This window comes from Lepidochelys olivacea (genome assembly GCF_965140295.1).
Source record: "Lepidochelys olivacea isolate rLepOli2 genome assembly, chromosome: 11".
Lineage (NCBI taxonomy): Eukaryota > Metazoa > Chordata > Testudines > Cheloniidae > Lepidochelys > Lepidochelys olivacea.
This window is the reverse complement of record NC_140421.1, coordinates 44,849,140-44,875,451: the sequence shown is the minus strand read 5'-3', so window position 1 is coordinate 44,875,451 and position 26,312 is coordinate 44,849,140. Positions and strand designations below refer to the sequence as shown.

General features: G+C 42.2%; 1 protein-coding gene across 1 annotated transcript in view; it reads left to right on the top strand.

Annotated features, from left to right (window-relative positions):
- The window catches only part of PDE11A (phosphodiesterase 11A), a 216,051-nt gene that overhangs the window by 16,570 nt on the left and 173,169 nt on the right, over positions 1–26,312 (top strand). The window contains exon 2 of the mRNA XM_084643060.1: positions 13,869–14,027. Within this exon, the coding sequence (XP_084499186.1) occupies positions 13,869–14,027 (159 nt within the window). The remainder of the gene's footprint in view (positions 1–13,868; positions 14,028–26,312) is intronic.

The window sequence follows — 26,312 nt, the reverse complement described above, 5'->3', positions numbered from 1 at the left end:
CCCCTTTTATATTAGGTGACAGTTGACCTGATTTGGAATTATATTTTTGGGCCAAGTCATACTGATCCTACTCATAAACAGGGAGAGTTATTGAACACCAAAGTACCAAATGACGGACTGTAGAAACCAGTAGTAACTACTCTGGAATTAGCAGTTCTAGGCTAGAGTGCTGCTCAGTAAACAAAACAAAAGCATTTTGTTGAGGACAGTACGTGGTAATGAAGGCAGATCTTATTTTGAGACAAAGCAATTGCTAAAATGGCTACCAGATGTTCTAGGCAAAGAAAGATGGCTTAATAACCTATGCCATTGAGAGAGAGACAGACTGAATTTTGTCAAGATTCAAAGCTTAAAATATTCCCATTCAGCTAGAGGCAACAGATCAGCCATCCTTTCAACTCCCCCTTTTGCTTCTTATACAGTCACTATGTTCACCTTTGTTATATGCGGTCTTGATACTACTTTGTTATGACTCTAAAATGTGTACCTTTTGTTCCCCAATAAAAAAACCTGTTTCCTTTTCTTTTTTTTAAAGATACTTTACCCTTACTGTAAAGTATGGTAAACAATGACTTGTGTACTCCTATTTGAGATCAACATTCAAATACAACTGGCAAGGCTTTGCCCAGAAACCAGAATATGGAATCACATAGTCATACTGACCCTCCTGCTACAAATATCTGGGAGAAAAAATTATTCAGGTTTAAATTAGATAAAGTCAGAGCAAAACCCTTACTTTGGTCTGACTGTTGTTTCATAGGAATTTTTGAAAGCTTGCAGTGTCATCTGTTGGATCACTGGGACCTTATGATAACTTTTTGGGGAAAATATTTAATTGAAAATGCAAAATAGATGTGAGTTCTTATAAACATTTTTTAGTGACTTCACTCCTTCAGTAGTAACCACTATACATAATTTTATTGCCTCCTCTAAATGAAAACTTCATTTTTCGGAGTGATTGGCTATAGGTTATTTAAAAATAGATTATATATGAAGAAATTAATTGCCAGCTGGTTCTGCCATTGAAATCAATGAAAACCAGAGAGAGTAGGATTGGATCCTAACTGATTAATTTTCTCATTTTCTACTAAAAAATAAAACTGGTTAGTATAAGTATATGGAGTATTGTCATGGCTCTTGAGAAGCATCAAATTCTCAACTTTGCTAAATTGATCAGTTTTTTGTACAGTTGTCATTTAAATTCCTCACATTTCCCAGGACTGATTCTGCAAACAGATTTTTGTATATGCAAGGGCTGTCCAAGTGGGTCCACTTGCAAGATCTGAATCTTGTATAGTCAAGGCCAGATTCAGGTAATCTGGGCCCTAGACACACTAGGACATGGGGTCCCCTGTGGCCCTGTCCCACCTCTGGAGTAGTGGTGGCAGGGCCCTTCCCTCCAGTCCAGACCGGCAGGGCAGTGTCAGGGCCCTCCTTCCTATTAGAAGCATCCCAGAGGATGGGCAACAACTTTGGATCACCCCAGTTAAGGATGTATCTGGATGGATAGTCCCATTATCAATGTTATTTTTACAGTTGTGAGGGCTGGACAGTTAGCATCCATATTTTTTTTTAAAAAGTGAAATTCTGATATAATCACTTGATTCCAGGAGCCAGAGCCCTTGACACAAGCATTAAGTGCTTGTGCCTTGATCTAGCTCTGTATATGGTAACACACACCTGCCTAGAAATATTTTTATATTCCCAGTAAGTGTGACTAGATAGTCAGAGAGGACATTGCCTGCAGTGCAATTGCTCCAGCTGCTAAAATACTGACACTTGGATTGATGGATCAAGTCTGTTCAGGTCTGTTTCTTACCCTGGTTGACCATCACATTTTACAGGGCAATATTTCCCCAAAGAGGAATTTACAATCAGTAAAACAATTTCAGACAAGAGGAGGTTTGTCCTCCATATTGACTGTTACTGATATACTGTATGTATTATATTTTTGTTGGCAGTCTTGAAATTCCAACTGTTAAGTGTGTTAGTGAATGCATTTTGAATGGGTCTCCTGCATCTGAAATTCTTACTGCATAGTACCAAAAGGGATTAAAACAGTGACATCTTTTTGGCATAGTTTGTTAGTAAATCAGTGGTGGATCGTACATCATAATCTCTGCATTTTTATTAAATGAAAATGCTGTCAATACAATTTGTTAGTCAAAAAGAAGAGATGTTTCACAGCTGCTTACTTCCTAATTTTTGACTGGATTTTTGGTTAAAATTGATAATCTCAAATTTTGGCTTTGGCATACTATTATTCCTTATATTCTGTTAGCATCTAAAGGCCCCAGTCTAGACCAGGGCCCCAAGGGCACTGTCCTAATACATATGAAGACAGTCCTTGTCCCAAGTGCTTGCAGTCTAATTAGATATGATGCAATAGGTGATGCAACTAACAGGGAAAGACATGGGGACAGAAGGATGTGAATATAATTAAGATCACATGTTTATTCAGCTCTCTCATGTGAATGTCTTCTATTTCAGCAATATAAATACCAACTGAAAAATCATTTTGTTTACTTGAATCTCTTTTCTCCCTAACAGCCCATTGAAACCAATTTCTTATCTGACTCCTCAACCCATTACTTCAGAAACTAAGTTCAACTTTATTTTCATTTTGACTGTTTTATTTACTGTTTTTTCCAGTTACCATTTCTCCCTCTGCTCCCAGTTAAATGCACTAAATTTCTCTTTGCCTGCCTTCCCTGCTCCACCCCCAGTTTCCATTAGAGTGTCACTATGCACCTGTCCCTCAAAAGACCTTCCTCAGCTCAAGTGGGGGAAGTCTGACAACATCAAGTGGTAGGAGCAGTAATGAGGACAAAGTGGGTCTGAAGGTTTCTCTTTCTCCTGCTGGTGCTGCATCTCTGACAACAGCCAGTCTCAGGGTATGTCTTAACACCTCAGTCAGAGGTGTAACCAGTGGTGAGCTGGAGCCGGTTCCAACCGTTTTGCTAGAACCAGTTGTTAAATTTAGAAGCCCTTTTAGAACTGGTTGTTCCACAAGGGACAACCAGTTCTAAAAGGGCTTTTAAATTTAACCGGGCAAAAGTGGCGCCTTAGGCGCCGACTCCATGGGTGCTCCAGGGCTGGAGCACCCAAGGGGAAAATTTGATGGGTGCAAAGCCCCCACTGGCAGCTCCCTGCCCCACCCCATCCCCAGCCCACCTCCACTCCGCCTCCTCCCCTGAACGCGCCGCCCCGCCCCGCCCTGCTTCTCTGCCCCCCACGCCTTCCTGCGAATCAACTGTTCAAGTGGGAAGCTGGGGCAGGCTGAGAAGTAGGCCACGGCGTCCCGCTCAGGCCCAGGGAGGCGGAGGTGGGCTGGGGTGGGGGGCGCGAGGAGGGCCGTCTGTGCCGCAGCAGGTAACCGGGGGGAGGGAGCGGGGGGCAGGGGAACTGCTCCTCGCCCCAGCTCACCTCTGCCACCCTTGGCCTGAGCGGGAAGCCACCGTCTGCTTCTCAGCCCTCCCAGGCTTCCCGCCAAACAGCTGATTCGCGGGAAGCCGGGGGGGGTGGTGGAGAAGCAGAGCGGGGCGGCGCATTCAGGGGCAGGTGCGGAGGTGAGCTGGGGCTGGGCGCAGGGCAGGGAGCTGCCGTAGGTGCTCTGCACCCACCAGATTTTCCCCGTGGGTGCTCTAGCCCTGGAGCACCCAGGGAGCCGGTGCTCCCCCTGCTCCCCCCCCAGCTATGCTCCCCTGCCCCTAGGAGCCAGAGGGACCTACCGGATGCTTCCTGGGAGCTGCCCCACCTCTGGGACTCCCCACCTCGCCCCCCGGCAGGTCCCTCTGGCTCTTAGGGGTGGGGTGGGCACCCACTACGGTGGCCCACGAGACCCTCCTGCCCAGTTCTGGGGGCAGTCAGGGGACAGGGAGGGGGATGGATGGGGCAGGGGTCCGGGGGGGGGACGTCAAGGAACGTGGGGGGTTGGATGGGGCAGGAGTCCTGGGGGACGGGGGTGAGCAATGACCCCCTCGTGGGGCGAGGAGGGAACCAGTTGTTAAGATTTTGGCAGCTCATCACTGGGTGTAACTGCAGTACATGTAGACATATTCAAGCTCTCTTTGATCTAGCAAGCTTGAACAATAGCAGTGCAGCTGTGGCAACACAGGCTGTGCAGCCCTTCCTGCCACCTTGACTGTGTACTCAAGCAGCTAGCCTGTGCTGCCAGGGCTTCACTGCTATTGTTATTCAAGCATGATAGATCAAAGCTAGCTTGGGTATATCTATAATGTGTTGCTGAGTCGCACCTCTGAATGCAGTGTAGGCATACTCTGTCTCTCTTCCACTCCTGGGGCTCAGCAGCTTCTTGGATCCACATTGGTCTTTTATTCCCCTGGAGGCCTCACCTCAGATATGAGTAGGGACCCCTGGGAGGCTGTTACAGAGGTGGCAGGAAATGGAGGGAGCGGTGTCCAAAGACCCCCCTTGTGTCCAGTGATCTCCATTGGGTACTGTTAGCACAGCATCCACTGGCTGGAATACTAGGATTCATTGAGATCCTAGAGCATGATTACTTCCATGGAGAAACTTGTTCAAGTCATGAGTCAAATGTGTCTGATCCAGGTTTCAGAAATAAACTAGGAAGAGCACAATCAGCCCAACCCCAGAGAGGGGGAAAAAAGGAAAGTGATCTGACTAGAAAGGAGACTATCTCTATGTGCATTGTTTATCAGGAGCTGATGAACACCAAAACTAAAATAGCAGAAGTTGAAGTAAACAGAGTGGAGCCTGCACATAGAAATTTCCTCAGTCATTATAAGTTAATTTGGTGGGCTGGTGCTTGACCTCTTTGTATCTGGAAACATCAGTAAAGTGTCCTGTGGCCTCTCCATGTGTCAGGACCTGGGATGCAAAGTGATGGATGGTCTCTTACAAAGCTAGGCAAGGTCTTTGCTACATGCCTTCCCATTTTTTCCGCTGCTCCCCAGGACTATGCAAAGGATAGAAAGGTGAGAGCAGCAGTGATACTGTTTATGCCTTTCTGGCTGAAGAGGCTATGGCTCTCTGGGCTGATTAACCTGGTATTGAACCCACACAATTTTTTTTTTTATTACTAAGGTTCACAAATCTGTCTCTTCACACAAACAGATAATCAGAATAGAGATGGAAATAGATACCTCAGTATTTGTATTTGCTTCATTAGGGAAAGTTTCCATGCTCTGCAGCAGAAGAAATTGTGCTTTTTCTTCAAAGTATCGTTAACACACCCTGTAATTTAGGAAAATAGATTCATTTGCCAAGATAATTCTATTCGGTCTCAGTGGGAGGGAACTTAAGGAGGTGGGGCATTTGCCTGTTGCTAAGTGATTGACAGATCTGATTCTGTCCCCAAGCTGCAGGCAGCCTGAAGTACCCCTTTTAATGGACATATATACCTTATTACTCAAAGAAAGGTAACTGAGGTAAGCACAGATAATTTTTCTTAATTTTTGGCCCACTCATCTGTTTGCCTTGGAGCAGTCTGTGCCTTTTCCTTAAGGCTACCCCCATACATAAAAGCTCTCCTTATTCTGGCCTGTCAAGCTACCACCCTGTTTTAATTCTTATCCTTCCTTAAAGTTAATTTCTTCTATGATGCCCACAAGTGGTGAATAAACAATAATATTATTAGTAAAATAAAGATTCCCAGTCATTCCAGCATACGGTGTTTACTCTGTTTTGCTTTAGACTAAAATCCTTGGGGTGGGGACTGTGTTTATTTTGTCTCTTCAATAATGCAAAGCATATTATTAGCATTTCAATAATAATACATTCTGGATAATAATTCAGATGTAATAAAGAAATAGTTGCAGTTACTTGATGAAATAATGTTGTTGTGGTATTTCATTTTCTGAACTGGTAAAACCTACTCTGTGATAATTGCACTGAATTCCATTTTATTACGTGAGTTAAGACAGAAGACAACCCTTTTTATAGAAATGATGTTACATAGTGCCACTTACTAGGAGACTGAGGGCTCTCAACTCCTATTGAAGTAATAGCGAGGCTGCTCAGCAGTTTGCAGGATGCTTTCAACACCATGCAGGACCGGGCCCTTGGTGCCATTATTAAAAGCCATTTATCTTTTTTTTTTTTTTGGCTCTGTTAAGGAAATTGTCAGACAAGTAACTCAAGGGAATCTCATTGCTTTATCAATGATTACGGTTTAGTAACCCACTCTTTCTAGAAACAAAAGGATGGGTAGTATACTCCTGAGGCACAAATAAAGCCCAAGGAAGAAGAACAACTCCTAATTAATTTACAGTATTAAAAAACAAACAAACCCCGGATACACTGATTGTGACAAATCACAGTGATTTAGAAATGTAAGTGATATCCAGTATTATGATCCCACTTTGACGGATAAAAGATGCCTGATGGGGCATTAAAACAGCCAAATATATGTTTAACTCATTAAACTGGTTGAGTGTTAGATCACAAGGCATTATTTTCTTCATGTTACTCTTCTGAGAGGAGTACAATGTTCTGTTTCTGTAAGCACTACAGTATTAACATACTAACTGCCACATGCAACAGGAAACCATGATTTAAAAGCAGGCTTTTTTAATAAGTGAGATTTATGTTTACATCTATGAATATTCAAAAAAATCCTTGTATCAAAAACTCCAATTTAGAGCTAAATCACAAAGCTGCTAAGTCATACTAATTTATAAGACTGATTGGTCAGTGTCACCTTTCATAATAATAGCTGTGAACCACCAGCCCCACCAAGCTTGACAGATGATCACTAAGGTGACTTGAGTTTCTAGCTAATCTCCAAATCCTACAGCTCCAAATATCATCAGCCCATTGCCTGATGTGCCAGGATAACCTGACCACCACAGAAATGATGAGGAAGGAAGAACACCAGAGAGAATGTAGGAATACTTATAAAAGGGCTATATTGGTATTCCATTTATCATTAGCAGCACCCAAAGTCTTTAGTACCATTTCCCCATAAATTCTCTTACCTCTCAGGCAAGTCGAAAATTTCCTAGGCCCCAGCCTGTGCCAACTCTCCCCAGTTTCAATGCCTTTTTCCCCAAGATGATTCCCTCTCCCCACGACACTCCTCAAATATCCCAGTCTTCTTGGGTGTTGCCCCTCCTTCTCTCTCTTCTGAAATGAGCTGGGTCAGGCTTTAAATAGATGTCAGACCCTTCCTACTCCCAGCAGCCTCTGAGGGCTTGTCTACACTTACATTTTATAGTGCTCTAACTTGCTGGCTCAGGGGTGTGAAAAAATCACGCCCCTGAGCGCAGCAAGTCTGAGCTGCGCTCCCAGTACTCTGAGCTAATCCCCTCATGGAGGTGGATTACCTGGAGTGCTGGGAGAGTTCTCCCAGTGCTCACACACGATCACACGTGCACTTCAAAGCACGTTCCTGCTGCAGCGCTTTGAAGTTTCCAGTGTAGCCAAGCCCTAAGAGGAATGGTTAATTGGAATCAGCTGCTTGGGATTTTTTCTCCCCCCACGTGACAGCTTACACTTTTAATGATATTGTGACAGTGTTTTATGAATTTCCTCTTTACCATCACAATCAAATGTCTACACAATTTTACTTTAAATCATAATGATTAAATACTGAACAAACCTAAATTAAATATTGTTCATTGTACCAACTAAAGCAGAAATACATGCCAACTTGTATTTCTAGAGCAATATTAATTTCAGTACATGTCCACTCATCTATTACTTTCAGGTTAGTCTTGCATTGTTGAGCATAGGAAGCCTGGGTCAGTCAAAGTTTTCAATCACAGACAAGACCCCTTCCCAGTTATAGATACACCTATTGAGTAAGTTTCCTGAAAGTCCTGCTTTTACTTGGTAGTTCAATAGCAGTGGTAATGGATCCATTTGTTTTGGGAATATAGTGTAATCAACACTCAGGGCTTCCCCCAATAGGCAATACTCATTTAAATGTCCACTTTAAAATAACCCCAAGGCTTCTAGTATTGATTCTGGTCATTCTTTATTCAAAGGTATCCTCTGCTAAGGTGCTGATTTTGCTCTCAGTTGTTTCATTTTATTTATATAAAATAGATCACAAGAATCTTTTGTCATGGAAATTGTTAGTCAACATAAACACTGGGGTTGCTGTCAGTTCCCCTTTTATATTCGATAAAGTTTGTGTAAATTTCATTATAAATATTTCCATTAATTGTGAGACTATATTCAGTGCATCTTTAAAAGATTTTTTTGATCATATGTGCAGTAATAGTCATCGAGTAGCGACTAGTCACACATACAAAGGCAGAGGAACCTAAAAAATCAAAGTGAAAATCCGGACAGTGTAGCAGCTGTGGGAGGCCTTCTTTTAACAATGTACTGAGAGAGACATGTCTTCATTCAGTTACCAATCCACAGAGAGAATGCGTCTGTATATGGTGAGGAGCCTTATGGAATGGTGCAATCCCATTCTTGGTTTAAAGTTTTACAACACTAACAGTGCCCCATAGGTAATTTAATGCAGAAACAAAAAACACCCTCCTGTTTTTACATTTGTATTGTAGTTTGTTGCAGAATTTTTTTCTCCTGTTTTTCTGTCATTTTGAGTTCAGCCACACATCATGTATTAGAGCTGCTGCACACAGCCAGCGAGTCATTTCTTAATGAGGAACTGTGGCTCATGCAGCTAACATGGGAGGAGGGTTGCCAAGAGGGCAGAGTACGTGAAAACTGAAATGGGTCCGAGGGACGAAGGGCTGCTTATACTGTACCAGTACAGTCCCTTAATGGAAGCCGGCAAGAATTGGGGGAGGGATTGCACTTCTGCCTTCACATGAGCTGTATCCACCTATTTTATAAATACTAGTGGTGCATTTATTACAACCTGGAAGACTCTTCCCCAGTCTTTCAGTCTGTAAAATCAGCCACCATTAATATCCATTCCCACCTGCAGTTGACAATGGACTTTAGTGACAGGGTCCAATATTCCACCCAAGTCTATCATTTTAATCTGACAGGATGTCTTTGGAATGGTCATCTCTGAAGCAATAACAGTGATGTGCTGCCAGTATTTTAACATTAGGGACCCACAAAAATGATCTGCCCCCCTTCCCCCCCCAAATTCTCATAAGTATGACAAAGGAAGGAGGCAACACTGCAGTGGCAAAGAAGGTGCATTTTTCATTTTGTAACTTATTCCTGAAAAATATCTGAGTGTATTGAGGTCATAGCAGTGTAATTTGCTTGTGTAATTTGATGTGGGTAGTGGGAGTAAAAACTGTGTAGTGACATTGGGTCGGGAAGGGAGACATCCTCAGAATTTTTTTTTCTAGTCTTTTTTTTTTAAAGTTCCTGCCATTTGGTGCAACCTGGTTCATGCAAAAGGCAAAATAGTTGCTTTTCAGAAATACTTTTATGAGCTCTAGTATTGTCAACTCTGTTAGGAATGATTTAGCAGTGCAGGGGGGAAGACAGAGAGAGCTTAATCAGAAGTAAGAAAATGTCAACCTTCCCTTCAGTTTGGTGGCAGAGTTTTAACAAGAGTCCCCTGGAAGCTCGCAAGAGCTCCCTTCTACAAAACAATATTCTGATTAGGTGAACACAGTTCTTCTGTCAGCAAGAAATAAATCTCCATCGAGAATCTACTCCAGTGTATGGACTAAATTAGAGACTGCTGTAGTCTGATCCAGCCAGGAAAGAAATATCCCATGTTTTACAATTTTTAAACCATGGCATGGTCATGTGGCAAAGTTCTCTGAAAGTTCAGGCACAACAGCCATATTTGGGAAAATTCTAGATTTAGATGAAGGAAGAGTATTAAGAATAAGAAAGAATAAGATTTGAGGTCTGTGCAAATTGATAAATCCACCTGAGACCTGAAGATGCTGAAGTGGGGAACTGAATGTGCTGCATGATTTAATGTATTGCAGGTATGACAAACCTTTAATATTAATTTTTTTGGTTTCTGTCCATCAGACTATCATTTCTGATAGTAATTATATCAGAGTTCCAATTTCTTAAATTCTTCCATCTATGAAAGCTCAATTTTTTATCAAAGTACAATAGTACCGATGGCACAACTTTATTTTTATCCCCAAAGTGTGAAATTCATTTCCCTTTCCTAAAATCTGAATTATCAGGCTTTATGCAGGTGGCGTACACAATGGTTGGACGTGGAAGAATCAACCCACTTCCCAGGGGTCGGGTCATGGGACACACTGTCTTCTAGGACTACTGCTTCACATAGTTCCCATGCCATTTATGGGGGAGTTAAGAACATAACTTTGCAACTACACCACTTTCTGCAATCACCTGTGCAGGACTGACACAGACCCCTTAGCCACAGTATTCAGGGAGCACATATGTACCTGCTCAGCCTTACCTCAAGGCATAAGATGACATGGAGAACCTTGTGTGGGTCTATCAATGGGGGCAGCCAAGAGTCTGAGAGGGCTGCCCCTGTGGCAGCTGTGGCACCTAGCAGTAAGAGTCCAAGATGCCTAGAAACACAAATCCAAAACGGTGCCCTCTCCCTGCTGGCACTCCCTAGCGGTAAGAGTACCATAGGGCTGTCCTTTCTCTGGGCAACAGTGCCTAGCGGCAAGAGTATCATAGGGCCACCCTCTCTCTGGGCAGCAATACTAGTGGCAAGTGCAGGGAGGATAGGGGAACCTGGGCCCACCCTACTCCACTGGATTCTGAAACCAAATTATCCTGATGCAGGATTCAGGTCTTCATGTCCCCAAAATGCATCACCTGGGTCGCTTCCTACCCTTAGGCCCACCTTGGGCATCTCCTCTGTTGGCAGTGATTTGGCATCCCCTTCAGTCCCTGCAGTCAATTGGTTCCCCGCGGAGTAGTCAGAATACTTTGCCTTGGCAGTCTGGAGTGTCTTGGCAGCTCCTCTGCAGGAGGCATGTCCAGTCTCCTCCTCAGCCAGCCCAGACTGAACTGAGCTGCTTCCTTTTATATGCTCCCTCCACCAGGATCATATCCAGCAAGAGAAAGGGGGCGTGGCCTCTTGGGACCACAACAGTTTGTTAACCCCTGTGTTGCCAATGTGGGATTGATACACCCAGTTACAGGGTCTTCTGCACCTGGATGAATTTTTTCCAGCTTGAATTTAGCTTTTCCATAAAGGAAAGGAATTCACACTACTCACATGTAAGTGCTAAATACAGTGTAGCATAATGTCTTTTAGTACCAACATTTTACATTAGTATGATTATCAGTGAATTAATCTTGTTGTCCTATGAGACCAGAAATATAGTTAAATGTACTAGATAATTCCGATCTATAGATTTTTTATTATTCCTTATATAGTGCCAAAATGTACTCGGCCCATTACAGACAAATCAGAAGTCAAGGCCCAGCTCTGCAGAAGTTACAATCTGGATATGCACTGTAAATTCTAGATGGAAAAGTCTAAATAAATTTAAATCTCTGCTCTCCAGAAACATTTGATGTTGTGTTACAGATCCCTTTAATCCCATTCTGAATATTAGATCTCATGTAACATGCCAAAATTTCCTTAATGTACCAAATGTAATGTGAAAAAAAACAAAGATGATTTGGGCCAAAACTAGCAACTTCCATCTTTGGGGAAGAAAAACCATGCACAGGCTATTAGTGAAGTACCCAGTATGCATACACAGCCTAGCACTATTAATTAGATCTTTTATCTTCATCAAATAACTCCTTCAGAAAGAATGTTCTGTACAGTGATTATTTTGTAATAAAGATTAAACTTTAGTTGGTTTATAGACACTTAATATTGTCTTCCTAATTATATTTGATTCACAGTTCTTGTTACATCCCTGTAGTGAGGTACTGTGGATGTGCGCTGTGTGTCTGTTAATTTCTTTTATATGTCCAAGTATTTGTACCACACCCATTACTGCTGTATCTGAATGCCTCTTGGAGACAGTACTGTGTGTTCACCATTCTGACCCCACTTGGAATGGGAACAAAACAAAGCAGTTCTACCTTGTAGAAAAAACAACAACAAATCATAAGCCATAAAAACAATTCTAAGCTCTATGGAATTATATGAAATTTCAGTCTTGAAAGTTGAAGTCTTCTTCCAGTGCTGTGAAGTGACAAATTTTATCAGAGATTTAGCTCTCACGTACATTCCTTTTTAACGGGGATTAGTGAACATGCTTAGCTTAGGTAAATAATTAATAGTACAAAAATACTTACAAATATTTTGGCATAGATGAAATTTTAGCATTTGATTTTGATATATTTATTGTTTAGTATGCTGCCTGTTATTTGAATTTTTGTATTACTTGGATTTAAAAATAAGTCATACCTTGATTTATATCATCCTGTTTTGAGAGGTCCCTTCTGTTCATAATGTAGCTTCAGGTAAGCATTAAATACACCATCCAAATTTCTCAGAGAAAGTACACATTTTATATGATTTCCTCTGGGAATTTTAAATGTACTCTTATTAATTTTATTCAGTTTATGATCTGGCAATTATATACAAGCACTTAATAACATAGAAGTTCATGAAATCCTAGGGTATAAAAACTAAATGTCAGTGGATTGATGAGAGTGTGATTTAATACTAAAAATACATTTATATAAACCAGGTATTTATTTATATTAAAATGGGAACGGAGAATGTAACACAGAGTGCCTGATCTGCATAAAGTAAACATAAATAAAATGGCAAGAAATTAATTTTGCAAATTGCTTGAATAAATAATTACTAGTTGCATGTAATGCTTAGGGGTGCATTTTCACTGTAAAGATTCAGTCACACTGCTCCCATTAACATTAATGAGAGTTGTGCTGTGAAATCCCGGCACTCTACACTGAAAACATACCCCTTGGAACTCTACAAATTAAAGGGAAAAGGAAGCCAATTAATGGATACTCTGTTTTAAGTCCATTCAGGTGAATAAGGTATTTGCCCATACATTTTCAGTGCACTGCAGAGGGATTTGGTTGGGCATTAATTGTGGCTAAAGCCCTAGGCGCCACTTTGAAAATATTGGTAGCTAATCTTACATTGGTGAACAACTGTTCTGTTCAGATGGTCTCTGTTTCATAACTCATAATGCAGTTTGAATATGGCAAGCTGCAAACAGAAGCTTAAAGGGCCAACTTAAAAATGGCACTTCTGTCTGACATTTTTTACCTGACATGGTTACATATAACAATTACAATAAATTTACTATAAATTAATGAAATTAAGAGAAAAATATTCAGGGCCTGATCCTATGGAAGGCAGAGTGAGTGAATCACAGGAGTACTCAATTCTCAAGCACATTGGGGATCACTGAGGAAAATGAACCCAGAATGGTGAAAGCTCTTGAGGCAGAAGGAGGGAGTCAGAACACCCTCTTTCTTCTTCAGAAGAGGAGGAGCAGGAAGAAGACAACAGCTCCATTTTTGTATTGGGAGATGAAAGAGGTAATTCATTCTGAAGCAAGGTCAAATGAGCAAGAGAGAAGGAATATAAGGGGATGTTGGAGTAGAAAGAGATGATGCTTCTGGCTTCCTTCTCAAAGGCATATCTCTGCTCTACTGTTACAAGCTTTTCTCTTTAGTGCTTCTTGTGTTTTCTTCTCCTGCTCTCCGCTTGGGGTCTTCTATTCTGCTCTTTAAGGACGAAGTCAACCCCTGTATCCTATTTTGAGTGCTTAAGTGGTGCATAGGTCTTGCACTGACCCGCTGCACAAGGGTGTATTATACCTAATACTTGGAACAGCCTTAAAAGAAAGATTATCTCTTGCACTATATTAACTATGGAAAACAACAATTAGGTATGCTATGGTAATAGGGAATAAGGTACCAATATAATGTCACTGTTAAAAAAAGACATTGAGTGAAGAAGATATTCAGTGAACTTCTCTCCTTGAAGAAAACTCAGAAAAGTAAGATACACATGTTAATACTTCCCTTATTTCCTTGTGTAGGATCGTCGCTTTAATGATGAGATTGACAAACTGACTGGTTACAAGACAAAGTCATTGTTGTGCATGCCCATAAGAAACAACGACGGAGAGATTATTGGTGTTGCCCAAGCAATAAATAAAACTCCTGGAGGTGCTCCTTTTACCGATGATGATGAAAAAGTAAGCTTATTTATTTTGTGTGCTTCATTCCCCTGGTAGCTCGAGAGAATCTTCCCACTATTAAGGATCAATTCTCCTATTTTGTGAGAGGAACCCACACCTTATTAATAATGAATTAACTTTTTCTCTGTGGTAATAAGATCACATCGAGATAACTTGCTACCTACCTCTGTTTCTCATCTATTTATTATAAGTTTTGGATGTATTCATATTGTAAGATCAGTTTGTATTTTGCTTCAACGATCTAGACAGGCTTTCTAATTGAGAATCTGTTTTCTCAACTCTTCCATAAATGTCTAGGTAGAACTAATAACAAAGTGTTTCTCTCCCAATCTTGTGATGAAGTAAATATAATTGTAGCCCCACAGAGGCAAGGAGCTCAATGCTAACTGTTTCTTATTTCATGAGGTCAAGTCCTAGTGTTCTACTATTATCAGTTAGCGTTTTTCAAGAAAACCAGAGTTCATGTATATGATCTTTCATTTACTTCATAAAGACTTGATGTAGGAACGAAAAATCAAATGCTATTTTTTTTTTTATGTCTGGCATCATCACCACAGTTGATGGTACATTGTCTCATTATGTTAACCTGTGATTCCAGAAAATATGATTACCCATAATTACTGATACAAAATTAACAAAAATATTTCAGGGCTTTAGATGCCAAGAACTTAGCAGAAATATGAATGGCTTTTGAATAACACATATTTGCTTAGACTATTTAAATTTAATCAGAATAATTGCTTTAAACAGCCATATTAAGTTGGAGGGCATTTATTATTAATGATCTATTTATCTTACAGTAAATTTTGTCTTTTTGACATGATTCTAGGGCTATGTTTATGCTAGACACTGTTTGGGCTAAGATTTCCCAGTACTGCTATCATTGGTTCAATGCTACTGATGGGAGCACTAGTAATTTAGGATTCTAAATGGTATATTCTGGGTGGTGGACAGGATTCTAGGTGGCTAGTGTTTTAAGAATCCTGTAACCCCACTCAGCAAGTCTTCATGACATTGCTCAAAATGCCAGTGGCCACCAGGATTTTGTCCACACTAGTGATAGCAGTGGTGGGAAATTTCAGGAACAATTTCCTAGTGTAGACAAGGCCTTAGAGAGGGAATGTAAAGGTTAACAAAAAGGTTCCTGCTTGTTAGGCAAGATGTGTAGTTTAGTAGTATTACAGAGAGCAGATTTAAATATACAATATTTTAATGCTAGAGGAAGAAAAAGTCATTTTTTGTGGTTTCTATAATATAGCTGCAGACCAAACACACTCCATTGTACATCTAGCGATACATATTGATAATTCCTTCATGAAACTGTCTCCATAGATTTCAATTTTTGGAGTTGCGTGGACTCAAGATTGTTTAAAATGTAGTAGTCTAGAAGGTGCCTTATGTTTTGATATGTGGACCAAGAGGCACCCACTGACAACTTTTCACCCTCATTAGTTTCTGTTTTTCCGTGTCGATGGTTCACCATCCCTCAGTGTTCTCAGTGGGACTGAGGTCATAAAATGCCTACACAGCCTGTGCAGGAGACACTTTAGGCTGCTTTTAGCAAAGATGACCACTGCCTCCGATTTTTCCCAAATGGAATGAAGCCAAGCTTACCTTAGGGGAAGGTGACACCCACTTGTGCTGTCTGGAGGCCGAGGGGAACACTGTGAGGATCAGGTGAATTTGCAGGGACAGAGGGCAAGAAGGAGAAACTGTGTGCCTGTGCAGGGGAATGTGGAGCATAGGAGGGAGTTCAGGGGCTGGAGAGAGAACTGGGGGTGGGGGTGGGTAAAAGACTGTGAGTGGAAAGGGTGAGAAAATATGGGGGGTGCATGCAAATGAGAAATCTGTGTGAGAGCCTGGCCGAAGATGTGAATGGTTCAGAAGAGTGGGTGGGATGTAGAGGATTAGAAGGCAGGCAAGTTAGTGGAAAGGGATGAAGTGGGATAAAATAGCAGCTAACCCAATAATGGGGTGGTGTGTGTGTATTTCATCAGGATCAAGCCAGCCCCCCCGCGCCATCCACTGGCTGTGGTACAGAACATGCCCTGAAGAGCTTATTATCTAGAAATGTTGAGTATTCTATGGTTGTGCCATTGGTAGCATAATATATGTGTTGACATTACTGTGCAATGACAATAAGAGGAAGTATTGTATTTACCGCAGGATAAATAATAATGTCTTTTGTAAAGAAAAATTCCTGCTTCCTTGACTTATCTCCTAAATAGGTGGTGATGGTTTCTAGAATGAAGAATGATATGACATGAGTGAAATGAATTAGGAAACTGAAACTAATATAAGTTTTGTACTGTATGAAATGCTGCATAAATCAAAAATGATTTCCAGTAATTGTGTGTAAGTACAGTACTGTATGTTTCCCTTTTAAAGTCAGTGTTGTTTGTTCATTATTTATAATAAATATAAAATATATGTCTAGAGTACAGTGCACAGCAATAAAATTGTTGATGCAAAAAGGAGTCATCCTAAGTACTGCTGTGTGACTAATGAGGATAATAATATAATATGAATAATGTCTGTCGCATCAGTGTCTTTGATTTGGTGTGTATGGGGTGTAATTAGAAACTTATTGCCTTTCTGAAGTATCTTTATGTGACGGAATCTTATGGCAATCCAGGAGGGAAAATGTAAACTAATAACTGGCTAGATATTAAAGGTGAGAGAGGGAGGAATAGCTGTTATTTTTGCAACTGATAATAGCTGTCAGATGCCTGCTATCAGAAACATGGATGAACAGCAATTTCTCTGTATTTCTGAGAGATTATTGGCCATAGTACCTCCTTGCCACCAGATGGATACAGTCCAGCAGATATGTTGAATGACATCAGTTTTGTGAACCAGGAGCTTGTTTGTTATCAGTCTCATTTGTTTTCCTCTACAGCAGATGTAAGTGTACCCATTTTGTTTACTTTGTTTTAAATTTCTTTCAATTTTATTTTTAATCTTGTGCCTATTTTGAGCTGACTGGCAACTCTTGGATTAAACTTCTGGCTTTGGTTTTCATTCAGATTCCATTGTTTTGACCAGTTTGAAAAACTGGAATTTGGACACCAATGTTCTAATTTAAGACAAGATACAGTAAGTGAGTACAACAACCAACAGAAGGAGTGAAGGATAGAGGAGGTTAATCATAAAATATTTCCATTGTTATACAGCTAACAATATGCACAATTTGAAGGTTCCAAATATTTTAGAGATATGTGTCTTTAATTTTTTTAATATATAAATATCATTTGCCACTGGCTGCACCTCACCTTAACCACCACTAGTTATGTTAGTAATTTTATATACAGGAAACCACATAAAACATTCACTGCGATGGATGTATATACTTGAGATGTACTGCCGGTTAGTTGCTTTCCTTGCAGTGCAGGGGAGTGATAGGAAAGAGAGCAACATTCCTGTCTTCATCAGAAGCACCAGATATGGCAAGAAGGAGAAAACATTCCAGCTCTGCACTGAAGATAATTTTTCCTCATGTGGCAATCTTACAAACTAATTTTTTCCCCCCTAGGGGTACATTACAAAAAAACACAATGTGTCTGAACAAATGATACTACAATGCTCTAGTTCTTTAGACAAAGATTTTCAGAAGTGACTTGTGACTTTGGGGGTTCAATTTTTGGGTGCTCAACTTGGGATACACTCTGAAAATTGGGCGCCTTTAAAGTAGGTACTCAGCCCTTTTTCAAAATCAGGCTCACTTAAAGTTTCACAAATTTAGCAACCATCGTTAGAGGCAAAATTGCTATTCATTCTTGAAAATCTTGGCCATATTGCATAAACTCAATAAACATACCTTATAAATCTTGCCGTATATGTTACAGTGCTTAGCCACAACTGAATTAAAGAAGCAACAGCTGCTTGAAAAAATCAACTGCAAGGATTTTGTTTTGTTTTTTAAAAGTCTCTAATCAGTCTCCCTTTTGTTCACAACCATTTTTGTGGGAGCAGATTGTTCCTGCATAAAGGGAGTTGCCCTTTTAACATCTGGCCTATAATTTTTGATGTTACGTTTAATCAATAGTACATACAATTATCCATAGGTACAACTGGCAAACTATCAACTTCATGAATGTGAATTGTGTATTGGATATAGATGGTTGTAAATATTTAATACCAATTTCTTGGATTCTACCATTGTATTTGTGTTCAGTTTTTTGGCTATTAGATGTCATGTAAAATCAGTGTAAGTTGTTTATTTCTTATTTGCTAGCTTTTTACTAGTCATTTAAAAAAGCATTAGAATTCTAAGACAGTATGTCAGATCTCTTCAGGAATACATTAAAGGGGCTCCCTCACACATAGACGCTAAGGAAAAATAAATGAAAACATAATTGGGAATGTCCCTAAATAATGTCCTATAATAGAGCTTAGATTTCATGAGGTCTAGCAGCCTCTCTGCTGGAGCTCTTATGCTGTTCTGTTCAAATCTTCTGTGCTCTTCAGTTTCCTCAGGCAGTGGTAACCTCAAATACACACATTTACGAAGCAACACAGAGTACATGAGATTTCGAAAGAACATTCTGCATGGTTTAGCATACAAGCTTTGTTATGGTATCAACAAAGGTAGGGGGACTTGTTAAAGTTGAGGAAGAGAACGGGGAAGTATTTTCCTGAACTTTAAATGTTTCTAAACATTTAGGTGATTCACAAGAAAAAAGGAAGGTGTGCAGGCTAGTTCTTGCTTAAGAATTGGTTTGCCCATTCCTAGTTTTAACATATTGGATTCCAGTATGCAAATGAACTAAATTCAGCTATATGATGTCATTGTTCCTGAAAATGAGATTTATCATAATATTCTTAAAATGAAACTGTAAAGAAACAACCCCACATAACAAAGTATGTTTTTCCCTTTCATGTTTTTTTTTCTCCCAGAATTAAATACCGCATTTAAGAAAGTCTTTTTCAAAACCTGATGACTAAATTGTGTGATGAAATGACATTTGTGGCCATTAGTGTCTTGATTCGATAGAAAACAATTATATTTTTTAATTAGAATTAACTAGATGCTAGTATTGTTTTTTGTATTTTTCTTAGTTCTTTTCAGAAAGTTGTTAGCAGCAGATAAAATATAACAAAATTTGTGGAGTTATTAAAGCCCCTAAGGTGCAACCAGGTTTATAATTTGCAATATGTAAACTGGTGGAATGTTATAACATCTCTCTGAAAATGTAAAATTCTGTTTTCATAGCAAATGTTCAATTTCCTATTTCTGTGAAATCTATGGCAGCTGTGAGAATACTATAGCATTAATAGTGTGTCAGAGTGAATTTTCCATACATAATGAATGTTCTCCAGTGAACAATAAATTCATTTCTTTCCTTTGTTGAGGTAAGGTCCCAGATCCTTTACAATGGGTACTTCAGCCTGCTTTGGGCTTATGGGCAGAACCAGACCTGTCAGTCACTGGCAACAGGAGAATATCCCACCTCCTGAAATTTCCTCTGGTGTTTTTGGCCTCTTCAGTGACCAGTGCTCAGCCAGAGCTCCTGGCTGCAGAGCAATTCTAATTTTAATATTGATAAAAAGTAGATTAATTTGTGTGCGAGAGCATGTTTATTACATTTGTAAGGCTGGAGGGGAGGCCAGTACCTTTTTATAGTGTGTTTTGTTGTGTTTTGTAACTTTTTAGGAAAAGAGGCTGACATTTACTACTTTTACTTACTTTCATAGTGGTTTATAGTTGATATTAAATTAGAATTGTAAAATTTATTTTCCAAATATGGAACAATGGATTGCCTGAGAAGGCATGGCAAGAAACAAAGCATCTAAAAAGATCTCTTTACCCTGTTTGTATTTCTGGTATTGTCCTGGTATAAACTTTGCACATTCTAGACATTAGTAATCATAAGTATCTGGTGAGAGACTCATCCTAGCAAAAGTTTTAAAGTCTATGATTTAGAATACTGAATCCTCCTTTATGTTCATTTCTAGTTTTCTAAATAGTCTTCAGATGTTACGTCAAAATAAATCAATTATTGCATCAAGGAAATGTAGAGGATAGTAGCAATCGCACATTCATTTAAACTAGGGGCCCAGTTCTCTCCAGCCTTGACATCCTCCTAGACTTACAGGAGTGAAGCGGGTGCAGGAGAATTGTGGGCCATTTCCAGTTTGGTCTAAATACTGTTTTACTTACTGAAAGTTACTTAGTTACTAAGTTACTGAAACAGCACGATTTGGCTGTTTGTACGGTGTTCACATATTAAGCACTGCATATTGTTACCTATCAACTCTGTGTTCTTGGGGAACTAGGGCGCAGTACCCAGCCTTTCTGACTCACGAAAGACCTCCTCTCCCCTCCCCCCAGCCTCTGCTTGAACCAAAGCCGATCAGAAGACTTACAAAAAGCAATGAAAAGGCAGTAGAAGACACACCTACGAAAGTGCTTCCAAATGGTAACAAAGTCATATGCTCCCCACTAGCTAGAAACAAAGGTCACTTCATCCCTCCACAGTTTGGCTTGGCTACACTTGCAAGTTACAGCACAATAAAGGAGCCCTGGGCGCCCTAGCTCACTCCCCGTCCACACTGGCAAGGCACGTAGAGCGCTCTGTCTCTGCAGCTACAGCGCTGCTGGTACTGCACCTCAGCGTGTGGAATAACGTTCGATGTGCCCCTGCTGGAGCGCCATGGCGCCAGTGTGTACGCCCTGGTCTGCTATTGCTCTGTGATCGGCCTCCAGAAGTATCCCACAATGCCTGTTCTAGCCACTCTGGTCATCACTTTGAACTCTACTGCCCTGCCCTCAGGTGACCAACTGTCAGACCCGCCCTTTAAATTCTCTGGGAATTTTGAAAATCCCCATCCTGTTTTGCTCAGCCAGGCGTGGAGTGCTCTCAGCGAATCTTTCCAGGTGACCATGCCTCCACATGCCAAGCGATCCCCAGTATAGAGCAATGGCGAGGTGCTGGACCTCATCAGTGTTTGGGGGGAGGAAACTGTCCAGTCCCAGTTGCGCTCCAGCTGCAGGAATTAGGATATCTTTGGGCAGATATCAAGGGACATGCTGGAAAGGGGCCATGACTGGGACACACTGCAGTGCAGGGTTAAAGTGAAGGAGCTGTGGAATGCCTATGGCAAAGCCCGAGAGGCAAGCAGCTGCTCTGGTGCTACCCCCGCGACCTGCCGTTTTTACAAAGAGCTGGACATGATACTTGTGGGCGACCCCACCTCCATGCCGAGGATACAATGTCATGCACAAAGCCAGCCACAATGTCATGCACGTTACCCAGAGTCACGGTTCTTCTGAGCAGGATGCGATTAATGGCCCTCCAAACTTGCATCAACGCTATTCCAATGGTCGACTTCCCCACTCCAAACTGGTTAGCGCCCGATTGGTAGCTGTCTGGAGTTGCCAGCTTCCAGATTGCAATAGCCACCCACTTCTCCACAGTCAGGGCAGCTCTCAATCTCATGTCCTTGCTCAGCAGGGTGGGGGTGAGCGCCTCACACAGTCCCATGAAAGTGGCTTTTCTCATCCGAAAGTTCTGCAGCCAAAAGTTCTACAGCCACTGCTCGTCATCCCAGACTTGCATGACGATGTGATCCCACCACTAAGTGCTTGTTTCCTGAGCGCAAAAGCGGCGTTCCACGGTGGTGAACTGTCACTTTGGATCTTAAGGAATAACTCGACTGCTAAACGTGATGTGCTGGCGAGACTCATCAGTATATTCCTCAGCAGTTTGGGCTCCATTCCCGAGACCGAAAGGGAAGACATAGCGCTCAGTACAAAAACTGTTGAAAGATGGCGCCAAATGTGGACGGAAGCAAAGGGAATGCTGGGATGCAAACTGATGCATCGCGGGGCATTGGGATAGGGTGCCCCGCACTCCCCACCCCTTTCCCACAAGCCACAGCGCCAGAATGGGAAGAGGTGCTCTGTGGGATAGCTGTCCACAATGCACCGCTCCCAGTGCTGCTGCAAGTGCCGCAAATGTGGCCCCACCAGTGTACTTGCAGCTGTCAGTGTGGACAGACTGCAGCGCTTTCCCTACTGCGCTGTACGAAGGCGGGTTTAACACACAGTGCTCTACATCTGCAAGTATAGCCATGCCCTGAGATAATATTTTGTCAGGTATTTTGAACCTGAAGTCACTTCTTGACTTGAAAAGAGTGTTCAGCTTTGGAGCTAAGAGCCATGGAGTATGACTCTTTCATAAGCTTCTCTGACTGGCTGCTGCTGAAACATTTGAATCTGCTTAGCTTCCCACATACTTTACACTCACTATTCCCTTTGTTTTCACCCATCTCACTGGTATTCTGCTCTGCTGTACTGAAACCAGGTATAGGAGAGGGACTACAGATTTTATACCAGAGACCATTTGTAATGTCTATGATATTAAATCATATTGGATAGGCCTACTGGCAAGATCTTTCTGCTAAAATAATTGGTAGTACAAGAGTTAGCCATATTGATATTTAAATCACATCACTATGCTTCAGAGTCAGCACTACACTGAGATGACGGGGGAATTGTCAAAGTCCAGGGCAGTTGCACTTGTATTTCCCCTCAGTACTCCATCAGGGCATCTACTCTCAGGCTTCTGGCTCTTCTGACCATTGCCTCTCTTGAATGGAGACCCAGCTCGCTCTCCTTTGTGACTGGACTGACTAGTTCCCTGCCTTCACTGTGTTATTCCCAGCAAAGACAGACTGTCTAGGTAGGCTTGCTAGCTTTCTCTTCTGAGAAATAGTGTAATTGCCCCAGTTATAAGTAAGGCTAAGATTTTGTCACACATATTTTTAGTAAAAGTTACAGACAGGTCATGGGCAATAAAGAAAAATTCATGGAAGCCTGTGACTTTTACTAAAAATATGCATGACAAAATGGGGAACTGCAAGGTCCCCACACCACCCTGGGGGTTGGTTCGGTGCTGTGAGGTCCCCCCACTACCCGTGGCTCCCAGCTCCAGGGCACCCGTGCCGCCTGCGGCGGTTCCCAGCTCTAGGGCACCCACGCCACCTGTTAGCTTCTGGGACCCCCACTGCCCAGAAGCTCTGGGCTTCCCCCACCACCCACCCAGTTATCTGACTAGAGACTCAGGAAGACACCATTACACTGGTTTACATTAAGAGGGCTTTCTTCACAACCCCATAAGAACTAGAGAGGTTAAGCTTTCATTTATAAATATAGTAAAATCTGCAGAAACGGTGGGGCCACAAGCCAGCTGCAAACTGAAAGCCACAGATTATACACCATTGCTTGAGATTATATGGGCACTATTTACTGTCATGTTTGGCAGTTTGTGGGAATAGGCCTAGCTGTTGTAAATACATTACAAATGATTGTGGTAGCCCTAACATGGGAAATCAATACCCTTTCTTGAGAAGTGTTGTACAGAATGTAATAGCATTAAGTAATTATGTCCATTAGGATATTTAGGAACATTAACAGAGAAGCAGCTCTGCTTCCTTGTTTATTGCTTGGCAATTCAGTATCGTTCATTTTATCAAAATTACCCTATGGATTCTCTTAATGTTCTTGTTTTAGTAAAATTCCAAAAGAGTTGTGAGAAGGATCAATTCACAGAGACAAAAAAAAAAAAAAGTTAAGAATTTAATCAAGTTTTCAGCTGCATTTAGGGCTAAATCATACTAGTAAGGGGATCTGTGGGTGTTTCTTCATATTGTCTGCAGATTTTGAAGCATTCAGATGGTAACAGAAATCATTCTACATTCCCCTGTGCCTGCTGTGCAGATCAGAGTGTTGCAGATCTAGCTATGGGAAGAGTTTCCAGAGCTGTAAAGCTCAAGCACATGGTCAGTCTTATAGTATTATTGGTTCAGGAGGCCTTGTTCTTGCAGACAAACATGGAATGGGTTCCTTAGTTATTTTTCTGCTTGTATTTATTCAGCATATTTTCCAAACTGGAACTAAAGTTACCTCAAGCATAGTCTTCCAGCTCAAACAGAAAAGTAAGGCAATAATAATTAATGCAAAAGGTTGTTCTACAATCTCTTAGTGAATTGAGGAAAATATTACAAAGGTCAGAAAACTCCTTTGCTTGACTTCTATGTAGCCATATTTACTATCCATAGGGATACAGAGGAGTAGTCTAGAGCAGTGGTTCCAAAATTTGTTCCGTGCTTGTGCAGGTTTGGCCGATCGCGGCTCCCAGTGGCCGTGGTTCGCTGCTCCAAGCCAATGGGAGCTGCTGGAAGTGGCACGGGCCAAGGGACATACTGGCCGCTGCTTGCAGCGGCTCCCATTGGCCTGGAGCAGCGAACTGCGGCCACTGGGAGCCACGATCGGCCAAACGGCGGACGCGGCAGGTAAACAAATTGGCGCGGCCTGCCAGGGGCTTTCCCTACACAAGCGGCGGAACAAGTTTGGGAACCACTGGTCTCGAGGTCTCAGAAAAAGGACTATAAGCCCCAAGTTCTGATCCAAGTTGTGACACCAGTGTGGCCTTGAATAAGTCATTTAGCCATTCTGTTTTAGTTTTCCTGTCTATAAAATGAAGATAATACCTATCACTCATGAATATTGGAACAGTTTACCAAGTTGGTGTTTCTATATTCTTTTGAAGATGACAAATGCTATTAAGAAGAAGAAACAGTAGCGATTACAGCAGTTTGTGATTTGTCAGTGAAGGGGAAGGAATGTCATAAAACAGCTTTTCACCTATGCTGTGCTAAATGTCTTGAGCTTTGACTACACTATGAAATTGACTGAAATAGCTATTGCAGAATATACTGTTCTGGAATAGCATCAAATGTGAATACTCTGCTCCAGAATAAAAGTAACTTTTATTCTGGAGCACAGCATTCACATTTGAAGCTATAAAAGGCACTTTTATTCTGGAATAATTACTTTATGATCTTATTCCTCAATAGGTATTCTGATCAATTTCCCTAAAGTAGCCAAGGCGTTATACTACCAGATTTGGTACTACCTAATTGATGTGTGTGATAGGGCTCTCAGTGGCCAGGCAGCCTAGTGGCTAGATCATTGTTTGGGGGGCTGCAGAAGGATCTGACCCCTCCTTCTCCCTCAGGTCCTAGCCCAGGGTCCTGTGTTGCTCAACCCCGAAACAGGGGAGATGGATCTTTCTCCCAGTCACTGGTGGGGAGGGTGTGTGTTCAGGGCCTGTTTTCCTGGCCTGCTCTGTATGCAAGTCCTTTTAGTTTGGGGAGTGGCCACACTAGTCCAGTTGCCCCACAGTTGGGGCTTCTCTGTAGGTTCTTCTTAGCTGGGGAAGAATTACTTGCCTCCAGCAGCTGCGTTGGCAGGTCTATGCTTTCGGGTAGGCATACAGGGAGCTCCTGCCTCTTCACCACTCAGTCCCTGACTGAACCAGGCTCCCTTCTTTTCTCCCCCTTCCAAGGCTGGCTGGGGCAGGGCTAGCTGAGCCCACAGGTGTTCTTTAACTTCTGCTGTGCCCGGCTACAATCTCTCGGCTCCTTCACAGTATGTTATATAGATCAACTGTTCTTGATATCATAGGCGCCGACTCTCTGGGTGGTCCGGGGCTGGAGCACCCATGGGAAAAATTGGGGGGTGCTCTGCACCCACCGGCAGCTCCCCACCCTGCCCCAGCTCATCTCCGCTCTGCCTCCTTCCCGAGCACGCCGCTTCCCCGCTTCTTCCCCTAGCTCCCAGCGCTTCCCGCCGCGAAACAGCTGTTTCCCCCGGCAAACACTGGGAGGGAGACGGGGGAATGCGGCGCGCTCGGGGAAGAGGCTAGGGTGGGGATTTGGGGAAGGAGCCCAATAGGGGCAGGGAGGGGGCAGAGTTGGGGCGGGGACTTTGGGGAAGGGGTTGCAATGGGGACGGGGACGGAGGCGGGGTGGGGGTCGAGCATCCACCAGCGCCAGGAAAAGCTGGTGCCTCTGCTTGATGTATAAATATTCTGTCAGTAGCAGCATGCTAGCAGAACTTTTGCTGGTAACATTTTCTATCATAGACAAGGCCTTGGCAGAGGTGGCCAACCTGAGGCTGAGAAGAAGCCAGAATTTACCAATGTACATTGCCAAAGAGCCACAGTAATAGGTCAGCAGCCCCACATCAGTCCGTCCCTTCCCCTCCCCCTGCTCCCAGCGCCTCCCACCCACCAGCAGCCCCTCTGATCAGCACCTCCCTGCCACTCCCCAAACAATCAGCTGTTTTCTGGCATGCAGGAGGCTCTTGGGGGGGGAGGGGGAGGAGCGAGGGCACAGTGGCTCAGGGAAGGGGGCAGGAAGGGGCAGGGCCTGTGACAGAGCCGGGGTTGAGCAGTGAGCATCCCCCGGCACACTGGAAAGTTGGTGCCTGTAGCT